The following is a 10,587-nucleotide window of genomic DNA, read 5'->3' as shown; positions in this document are numbered from 1 at the left end:
ACAATACTTTTGTTTTGGTAGAAAAAGATACTACAATAGCACTTAGTAGCTTATGCAACGCTATCCATTTGCCTCTAATCACACGGCATTACAAAAACAGCAAATCTCAGAATTTATCTAATCACGTAAGCCATGATGTAATCTGGATCACTTTGCTGAGCACCAAAATTGCTTAAGTCAAAAGGCATGATGTCATAAACTCCATTTGCAAAAAGAATAATTATTTTTAGCATAGCAAAATGAATGAATACAACAGTGAAAGTACATCAGTACTAGGATCACCACAAGATTGTCAAAATAAATACAAAATTCAACAGGGCAAGTATAGTAAACCATGAGGCCTCTACTTATATTATTGTCATTGATAATCAGCTCAAAAAAAAGTATAGTTGCCTACAAATACTCGAGTATGAAAGTCATCACCACATAGAAAATTAGCAGGCCCACATACAGGTAAATAAAATCAGAATAAAACATGGTGCCACTGCCAAATTGTTCAAATCACAGCTCAAGCAGAATGTGTTGTTTCACAAACACAAGACTCACGATATATAATAAAAAATATAGTTATATACACATGAAAGACCTCCAGTAAAGTAACAAAAGACTCAAGTCACCAGCAAAGAGACGGCTAATCCGACATTCAAGCATTCCATTAGAAGAGAATCCTATCCTCATCTGCATTCTCTGCAATGTGGAGTGATCTAACTGCTTGTGCTGCTATAAGATCAACAGAGAATCTTGTAGGATCCCATCCTGCTTCGTAAAGCGGTTCGTGCACATTGTTTTCAAAAGGCCCGGACGAGATAGACCACTTGCCGTTTTGGGAAGTGACGGACCATGTGCCACCATCTAGATTAGGAAAGCAAGCTCTTTTCCCACCCATGAAGAAATCAAGATTATTATTATAATCATCCCAGGTCTTGCACTCAACCTTATATGAATCATCCGAGTCTTCATCAAGTAGAACATGCAGAGCGACGGCTTCCGCAATTGCAGCACCCTCTTCATCAAGTCTTTGTTGTTCTTCTTTCTTTTTCTGTTTCTTTTTTTCCAGTTCCGATATGATGGCAGCAGAAGTAGCTAGAGCTTTTTCCAACCGTCTCTTTTTCTTTTCAGCTTGTTTGAGACGATCCAACTCATCTTTCACCTGCTTCTTCTTTGTCTTTCTCACATGTTGTTGCCCTTTATTACATGCCATGTTATCCATTGAACTTAATAACGACATAAATACTTAAAATGATTGTTCTGAAACCCTATTCTTCAAGCAAACTCCTATAGAGTTGTATACATTTTCTATAACTTTAATCCCCTAAACTATTATGCTAATAATAAATTCTAATTAGTTGAAGTATCAAGACTAGTACTAACGAAAATTACCAACCACTACACCCACTCAGGTCTGTAGGAATACCTCATTTTACGAACTATGCAATCCCAGAAAGAAACGACAGGAGACAACATCAAAGAAAATTCATAAGCACTCTTAGATCCATCCCTTGGCCCCATTCTTCCTAACTTACAACAACACTTGCACTCGCCCATCCCGAAAAGGCCAACAGGTCTGCAATACTGTTAATAAATTTGCTACCAAAACCAACACTCCGACTCCAGTACACCCTTCCCAACTGCAGTTTAAGGGGAAAAACTCAAAGTGGTTACAAACATAAGATATACAATTCATTTACAGGTAGATAACATTAAAATTCACTTTTAGAGGAATGAAAATATCTCACCAGTCACCACAAACGAAAATTACTTTAAACGTATCCATCAAATGATATTTAAGAGTACATATATAAACACAGTTACAATAACAGACAATACTTGGGAATACAAATGATATACATAAATCGTGATAAATAATTTCCTCTATATATCTGTGCATTATTATTTGATATACCTACTTAACATGTATATTATTGTAATAGGATCTGCTTGCAGTGGTAACTAATCATTATAAAAAAAAAAAACTTAATAAAACAAATTAAGTATTGATCAATATGAGAAACAGATAAGAGATGAACATGTCAGATCAACCTGGTTTAACCAACCAAGTGTACAATAGACTAGTACTTAACATGAAATGTTAACAGGTTAATACAAGAGACACTTAAATTGAATACCAACATCTAACTCACCTAACAAATATCAAAATTGAACAACAAACACTGAAAATTGAAGTCATTCAATGACTTCTATAATGTATAAACACAATGAATTATCATTGATTTAACAGAACACGCAGCAAACTTTAAGCCAATTATATTCAGTAAGCTTGATTAAATGTTTTTTCAATAAACAAAATAACATAACACCCAATTTTCATTCCTGCAAATCTATTTGCAACAAAAGAAACCCTAAAAATAACAAAAACATCGAAACCCTAATCAGATCCACCTAATTCATAAAAAAACACATCAATAAACTCAATTCAAGTAAAATTCATAACCCCAAATTACAAAAATCACAAGATCTACGACCCAAAATATAAAATTTTCAAATTTCCTCAAATTGAATCACTCGAATTATGAATCAAAACCAGATCCAAATACAATCAAATCAAAATTCAACAAAAAAGTTAAAAACAAAACAAAAAAGGCAAAATTTGAAGGAGAAAATGATGAATGAAACAAACCTGAGGGAATGGCATAGAGAGAGAGAAATTGGAGACAAGACCTGATGAGAGTGGTGATTTGAGAGGTAGATTGAATAAACGAGAAGTGATTGTTAGTGGTTGGATCTAGAGGAAGAGAAAATGTAGTTGGGTAGGAAAAGAAAGTGAAAAACTGAAGAGAGAGAAAGAGAGAGAATGTGAAAGAAACGAGAAGAGATATAAGAAGAAACCAAACCGATAACATATGAGAGAGGAAAAAACAACACAACGGTGTCACTGTCGAATGATGTTTGAACACGTGTAAGCTGAATGATAAAGGACATTCCAGAAATATAAAAAAAAATCTGACTTTTCTTTTTTCCGCAGTGATATATCGTGTTTGTTTGGGTTTACATGGACACGTGGCCCCGTTTTGGTTTGGTGTGGGACCCATCTAAAAGAGTTTGTGGGGCATTTGGGTCTCACCCTGGCCGGGTTATCGGGCCTTCTTTCTAAGTGGATAAAGGGGACGGTTCAGATTTTGTTCTACAATTTTTCCTTTTCATTTAATTTTTTTTTTAAGATCCTTTTCATTTTTTATTGAGTAATTTTTTTTTTGAACAAATTTTAATATTGAGTGAATATCACTTACTAATTTAGAACCAAATCATTGTTTCTAAGCCTTTTTTTTACTAGCTTAATTTCGGTTTATATGGAAATCACATTGTTTCTAGACTCCTTATTTTAAAATTCGATAATTTTGATACTTCAATCATATTTTTGAACTAAAAGTTGATGATGTGATATGTTTTAAATGATTTTGCTTAAGGGAATGAATTCACTTCGGTGTACTTTTCACTAATGGTGTGTTTGGTTTATAGGAGCAGTTGTGAAGAGAGAAATAGATAAAAGAGAGTTTGAGAAGATAGAAAAAGGTAAGAAATAGAGTAGATTTGATGGATTGTTTGGTAGGAAAGAAAGAGATAAGAAATAGAGTAGAGAGAAATGTTGATTATATTAAAAAGTACAAAAATACCCTTGGATTAAAAATCTCACATAAAAATGATTTAAGTAATTCAATTAGTACTTTATATAATTTTGAGTATTTTAAATAATAATTATATTACTTTATCCTTACTTTAACTCATTATTAGATTAATTAATTATTAAATGAATTAATTCAATTATTTCAATTATTAATTAATTGGACTAATTTATTAGTTTAATTTTTTAAGATCAACTCAAATATAGAAGAATAAAAAGAAGGGGAAACCGATCCAACCAATGCATTTCTCTCGTCAGTGCATCTTGACATTTCCTTCATTTATCTACCAATAAACAATTGTTTTTAAATTATAAATTTCACTCAAAATAGAGCATAACGGTTGTTGAAGATCTTTTTATTTTCCTTAAAAAATGAGCATCATTGAATATTTCTTCTCCAACTCAGATCTGTGTTGTTTTGGTAGAGCAAAGTTTTGGAATAGAGCACTACAATGGTTGAAGACAAGGGCAAAGTTGGAAATGTTAAAGAAGCCAAGCTTTCTCTACCCACTTTCTTCGCATAAATGGCTACACCAAACTTGAGTGCGTCCCACGCGAAATCAATCTCTCTCTCCAATTTCTCAGCTATACCAAACTGCAGAAATTGCATGTTTCTCTCCTAACTCTCTCGTCCCCTTCTCTCTCGTCTCTATTTCACCTCTACCAAACAGACCCTAAAGGCTAGGATTTCACTGGAGGGACTCTCACGGGAGAGAATTCACTCTCATGATTTGATGATGAGAAAAGATTAACATCAATGAAATTGAAAGAAATTTTTTTAGAAAACTTCATTCGCATGATGTCATACCATCATATTTAATGCCAAATATTTAATGGAGGAACTAAAACTGTAAAATTTTAAAACAGGATAACCAACTCCATAAAATGGTGAAAATATGAGGACCAAACTGCAATTTGCCTAAACTTTTCACACAATGTGGGTTGCACCTCATATGTTGGTCCATGATGGAAAACTATGGGAATGTTGCTCATCTCACCAACAAAATTGCTCATTTGCTCTCCCACGCCTCAAAACGACCTTCACTACCACCAACGACATATAATTGTCATTCACTCCTTAACGTTCAGTTTATGGGCGAACCGTAGCTAACTGTCGTTGGGGGTATTTAGTTCTTTGACCGTCGGAGAGTATTTTCTAAAGTGTAAAGAGCAATTTTCAAGTTACGGGCGTATGCTTTCAGAAAGAATGGACTGTTACTATGGGCTTGCGACAAGTCATTTTTGTACTAAATTTCAAAGGAAAATCCTACCTTATACCTCCAGCTGGACTTTCAACCTCCACAAAGTATGTGAAAACCTCATCTTATCCTTAATCAATTTAAAATGTTTTTACTTATACTATCATGTCCCAAACATCTCAAGTATTCAGTTATTTACAAAGAATTAGTCTTTTTTCTGTCAAAATAAAGAATTAGTTTTTCGAAAGTTTTTTTTTTTTTTTTGTAGAAAATGCAAGAGAATGGACAAAAAAAATGCTATGATGTGGAAAGTTCATGACAACATCCTGTGCCAATATTTAATCATACAGAAAAACAAACTCATGCATTAGAAAATTTCTATAATATATCGTGGGAAACTTGACAAGTTCATGCACGCTAAAAGGCACCTTCTGCTATGTTAATAAGGGTGTGTTTGGTAAAAAGAAGCTATAAGCTAGCTGATAGCTGATAGCTGAAAAGCTAGCTGGTAGCTGATGGCTGATAGCTTATAGCTGAAAAGTTAGCTTATTAAAATAAAAAGTGTTTGGTAAAATTAGCTGTTCAAGTGGCTGATAAATATAAAATGACGTAAAAGGACAATCTTTTTTTTATAAATCATATATACAATTTTTGTTAATTAATGTATTTCTTTTTAAATGTTTAAATTTATTTCAAAATATTTTCATCTCCCAAATGATAAATGTATTTATGAATTCAATTGAAATTTTTTATTTAACAAAACTTTCTTTTAATGAATTTTACTCTAAACTTTTATTGTAAATTTTATATAAAATTATTTATTATTGAATTAAGAGTATGTAAAAAAGAAAGTGAACAAGAAAATTTGAAAAAGATTGTGGGTAGTTTTTTTTTTAAACGTGGGCAATTGAATAAGAATGTGGGTAGTTTTTTTAATTAAAATTAAATTAAACTATATTAATAAAAGGTTAAAATTGGAAGAAAATATAAAAAGCTACCAGCTATAAGCTAAAAAGCTACTTGAAATAGCTTCTCAAAAAACGCTATAAGCTCATGAGAAAAGCTTGTTACCAAACACATCACGTTTTCATCCAACGAGCTTATAAGCTAGTCCAACAAGCTATAAGCTAGCTTTTTTTGTTTACCAAACACTGCAAAAACAAGCTAGCATTCTAAAATACATCTCAAAACTGCTCTATAGTCATGATGCGGGTTGGAGGGAGAATGGAGATTGGAGAGATATTTGCCATTGTTTGTGGACGTGGAGGAATAAAAAGTTGCATGAAAGCAATTTTGTTAGATCAATTAATCTTGTCAATCACGTTTTGAAGCTATCAGGAGATTATTATCAAGCAAAGAATGGCTAACCAAATTACTTCCAAATAGCCAACGTGTGATAGATTTCATTAGATGAAATATAGCTCGTTATAGTGGTATTATTAGAGAGTGATGGAGAATGGATTGACGGTTTTGCTATATTCATTGGAGATTGTAGTGTGTTTATGGCTGAGCTACGGAGAGTGTTGGAGGGTTTGAGTTATTCGAGAAGGATGAGATTTAGATCAGTTTAATTGAATGTAGATTCTGTTGTGTAATGTTGGTTAAAAGAATTTGTCGCTTATTGAAGATGGATTGGAATGTTGAAGTTTCTCAATCATATCGAGAGACTAATCGGTGTTTAGATGCTTTAACAAATATTGTGTGCTCTTTGGATTATAATCTAAAAATTTATGAGACAAGTTCGACTCAGATTAGACATTTAGTGTTAGTTGATGTTATGAGGATTGTTACCCCTTGATTGATTTCTTTGTAGTTTTTCTTTGTTTATAGGCTTAGGCCGTCATCTTTATAAAAAAAATAAAAAAAATAAAAAAAAACATCTCAAAACTTAAAAAGAGCACAAGACTTTGAAAGTTTAGCTACTCTTTTAAACAAATGACACTTATCGTTTCCTGTATTAAAATAACATGCTGTGATGAAATAAAAAAAAAAAAATCCTGCTGTATTATTTATTACTAAAAGTATAAAAATGAACAAAAACATTCAAATCATTCCATGCATTAATCGAATTGCTCTCCACACTCAAAATTCTTTTAAACAGCTCTAGTACTGGTTGATTTGTCATGAGCCAGTATATGATCTTGTTCTCCTACTTATCTCTTTCTCTAGCTCTTCTATCCCTCCCACTTCTTCAACTTCCTGCACCATATGTCAGCCAAGCAATGTGTTATTAGCACCCACAAAATGCATCCAAATTTGGCTACGAGCACACTAAATTTTTTATATAGCGAGTAAACTTGATATAATCTCACGAAAGTTCAATGAAATGAACATTTTAGTTATAGTTGAATTTTGTCCCCATAAGTACTACTCAACTAGCGAAAGTATATAGACATTTGATATATTGAGATGCAATTTGAAACATGCAATAGAAGATTACCAGTTTTTCTCTTTTCTCCACACTTAATTGATGAATAATCAAGTTAACAAAAGAATACAATTCATCTAAACTACTTAATTTTTTTTGACAAGTCTAAAATACTTTAATGAACAAAAAAAAAACCAAGAAGAGGGAATGTGAATGTGGCTGACCTTTGGTCCTAAAAAGAGTCCATATGGCACCCCTTTGAATTTGTCCGAATGGTGGAGCTGCAAACAAACAACAAAACCAAAGGCACCAAATTAGATCCCATTTGCACAAAAAATAAAAATAAATAAACACACACACATGCCACTCATATTTTCTTTTGTTTATTTTGCTAAGAAAATGTAAAAATATATTGAACACTACTCAAGCAATTCTTAATTACTTGGTGAGCAGCAGCAACTCTTGTGAAGTAGGGCACGTTGGCAATGGGACCCACAGGGAATCTCTTATGAACCAATCCATCATGGACAAACATGTAGGCAATCCCAAACACCGTAATTCCAAGACCCTAGTCATAAGATGAGGATGTCATTTCAGAGAATAAATCAGGGTATTATCGTAAAATCGCTTGTATGATTAAAAATTAGATTAAACAAATCCCAATGAAACCGTTAATTAAGGGATTTACTAATAAAAAAGTAGATTCTCAAAGATATACTTACTGCACCAAAGCAGAGACCAGGCACCAATCCCTTGTTAAAAAAACCATATGAGAGAAGAGCAATTGCAGGAACAGCGTTGATTATAGCAAAAACATCATTAAGCTCAAATGGTCCCTCTCTTGGTCGATGATGTGACTGCAACATTACAAATTCATCTTTGATTCAATGCTATTGGTATAAGGCAAAATATTCAAGTTAGCATGGAACTATTTTGAATAATGTATTTATGTATTCATTAAAATAAGTGATTATTTTGACCAATGCATTTGTTTATTCACATAAACAAAATTAAAATAGAACGATTGCATGTGAAAGAAAAGAGAAAATGGGAAGACTGGTGAAGAATCGGAAGCAGACCTCATGCATGTGCCACAGGGAAGCATGCCATAGAACCTCATGAGCCCATCTAGCCCAATATTCCATACCTACCTAAAAAAATCAATGTTGAATTTAATCTCCAAAATTAACCAATTTCATTTTCAATTGCTGAATTGAGAAATAGTCACATTACTTACAGCAGCACCAACTGAGAGGGCAAATGTGCCAAACATTTCAGACCAAGGAACCTCTCCACTACCCTATCATACAAACAACCCAAACATCATTCAAAAAACGATCTTTAAGCAACTAATTAAGTGCATGTTTGAAATGACGGTAAGTTTGACCGTGTATCAGAGTAATTTTGATAAAAAGCTAGTATATTTTTCAGCTCCTACAAAATTACGGTGTCAAATCGTGATTTCATCAAATTCACTGTGAATCAAACAATATATATTACGTATATACCTCCATTTGCCATGAGAATCTATAATAAACAGCTAAGATTGCCATAGAGGTAACACCAAAGCTAGACATTACAGCTGCAACTAGGTAAGTGAATCTTTGAGACTTCTTTCTCGCCAATTTTTGTGCAACTAAAAATTGAGGGCTGGGTTTACTGTTAGGAGGTTCTATTTCTTCCTCTGTTTTCATCTGGTTAGTGTGTTTTGGATCTTCCATTAGAACACAAACGGTGAAGCGTGTTGATTTTCTTGTTCTTTGGGTTCGAAGGATTTTGCTATGACGGAAACCTCTTAAGGGGGTGAAGAACAGTGTTGGGGTTGTTTTAGGGGAAGGGGAAGAAGTTGAGGGTTGGAGGAGATTGTAGGGCTTTAAGGTTGTGGCGGTGGAAAGTTCAGCCGCCATGGAGAATAAAGGTTACGATGATAGTGTTGTTAGAGAGAGAGAGAGAGAGAGAGGGATGAGTGGGAAATGAAGGTTGGTGTGAGACAGAGACAAGCCAATGAATGGGTGAAAGGAGAGAAGGGATTGGATGGATGGAGATAAACCACAATTTTGTGATGTTGCGTTGCTGAGTGTGAAACAATATATACAAAAGAAATGAAAGGAAACAAAATAGTAGAAACTAGTGGAACAATTTAAGATCTTGAGTGTCTTTTAGAAGGAATGCCTATTTAACATATCACCCCAAAAAAAGAACAATTTCAAGGTTCGGTTTAGTTCAATGAAATAAATAATTTTTACTCACAAGCTGAGAGCTAGTTAATTCAATTAGCTTGTTTTCTGATTGATTTAATTTTGAGTTTATCCAAATATTAAATTTTTACGTATTATTTTTTTAAGGAATTTTTTTATGTATTTTTCATTAGTTTGTTAAGGTAATGTATGAAAAAACAGCTTATAACCTTTAAAAAAAGAAAAGAAAAAATAGTATATGAGAATACAATTTTTTTTGTTGATAAAAACTTATGACTTAACATAAAAATTTATTTATTTAAATAAGGTTTTTTTCATAAGCTAATTCAAATGGATTTATAGCGTAAAACTTATCAATTTATCATTGAATTATTATTATTATTTTTGGTCGAGTAATTTATTGGTTAGAAATTACATTTTTAAGGTGAATAACTTCAAATTCCAACCACAATAAATAATATGCATTATTCCTATCAACTTAGTTAAACTCACATAAACTTCATTAAATTATTTTTATGATGGTGTTTTTTAATCGATTTTTTTTTAGCATATGACTTGTGTGTTGAGTCGGTCGATGTCCACCATGTCATTTCATTTTAAAATGGACAACTTAATAGATATGATGACAAAAAAAATAATTGAAAATATTATAATTTGGTCCTTAAATAGTTTATCTTCTGTAAATTGTCTGTCTATTTTTATTGTCTTGTTTAGCATATAAATAAAGACATGCGGTGATAGTCTTTTTTTTTGTCTACAATAACAAATATATTCAATTAAACCAATAATATTTGACAATTCAAAAACAATATGCATAATATATTCAAGAAAATTACAAAAGATATTAAGTTCAGTCTTATTTTCCATAAAAAAAAGTTCAACAGTGAAAATTTTAAAAAGATTCACAATACTTAGTAGTGGAGAAGTTAGAAATAATCTATGGGAGGTTATGTGCAGAGTAAATGGACATAGTAAAAATTATGGATAACAGTTAGGTGACATTATGGTTGGTGATATTGGTGACATTGGCCAAACACAAAATCACAAATGTATAAAAAACAAAAAAAAACTTTGTGAAAGAAAGAGAAAAAAGTCACTTGTGACATTGTGGTTGATCAACGTCACCAACCATAATGTCACCGAAGTGTTATCCACGAATTACGAGATGAGTTTGAAGAGTAA

At 32.4% G+C, this 10,587-nt stretch overlaps 2 protein-coding genes across 3 annotated transcripts; both read right to left on the bottom strand.

Moving 5' to 3' along the window:
* Nucleotides 1-323: 323 nt before the first annotated feature.
* Nucleotides 324-2,837, bottom strand: LOC146958372 (uncharacterized). The gene is made up of 2 exons (XM_085739882.1): nt 2,639-2,837; nt 324-1,628 (listed from the first exon to the last, which is right to left on the bottom strand). The coding sequence occupies exon 2, from the start codon at nt 1,226-1,228 to the stop codon at nt 656-658; it is 573 nt and encodes a 190-aa protein (XP_085596008.1). The 5' UTR covers nt 1,229-1,628; nt 2,639-2,837; the 3' UTR covers nt 324-655.
* Nucleotides 2,838-6,745: 3,908 nt separating this feature from the next.
* On the bottom strand, nt 6,746-9,357 carry LOC146958371 (beta-carotene hydroxylase 2, chloroplastic-like). Of its 2 annotated transcripts, none has more exons than XM_085739878.1 (7): nt 8,716-9,357; nt 8,445-8,507; nt 8,287-8,358; nt 7,930-8,064; nt 7,650-7,775; nt 7,432-7,488; nt 6,746-7,038 (listed from the first exon to the last, which is right to left on the bottom strand). In XM_085739878.1, exons 1-7 carry the CDS (start codon nt 9,112-9,114, stop codon nt 6,961-6,963), a joined length of 930 nt encoding a protein of 309 aa, XP_085596004.1. In that variant the 5' UTR covers nt 9,115-9,357; the 3' UTR covers nt 6,746-6,960. The 2 variants fall into 2 exon arrangements, with proteins under 2 accessions (XP_085596004.1, XP_085596005.1); XM_085739879.1 differs by having other exon boundaries at nt 7,432-7,499; nt 8,716-9,271.
* Between the last annotated feature and the right edge of the window lie 1,230 nt (nt 9,358-10,587).

The sequence above is a fragment of the Medicago sativa genome, chromosome 1 (genome assembly GCF_051527215.1).
Source record: "Medicago sativa cultivar Bolivia chromosome 1, Bolivia_mono, whole genome shotgun sequence".
In the NCBI taxonomy this organism is placed as follows: domain Eukaryota; kingdom Viridiplantae; phylum Streptophyta; class Magnoliopsida; order Fabales; family Fabaceae; genus Medicago; species Medicago sativa.
This window is presented reverse-complemented; position numbering and strand designations above follow the sequence as displayed.

Coding starts and splice junctions, on each gene's coding strand:
- LOC146958372 (XM_085739882.1), bottom strand. CDS start 1,228: ATGTCGTTATTAAGTTCAATGGATAACATGGCATGTAATAAAGGGCAA.
- LOC146958371 (XM_085739878.1), bottom strand. CDS start 9,114: ATGGCGGCTGAACTTTCCACCGCCACAACCTTAAAGCCCTACAATCTC. Junction 7,776..7,929: donor CTGGTCTCTGCTTTGGTGCA/GTAAGTATATCT, acceptor TCTTATGACTAG/GGTCTTGGAATTACGGTGTT. Junction 7,039..7,431: donor GACTCTTTTTAGGACCAAAG/GTCAGCCACATT, acceptor CATATGGTGCAG/GAAGTTGAAGAAGTGGGAGG.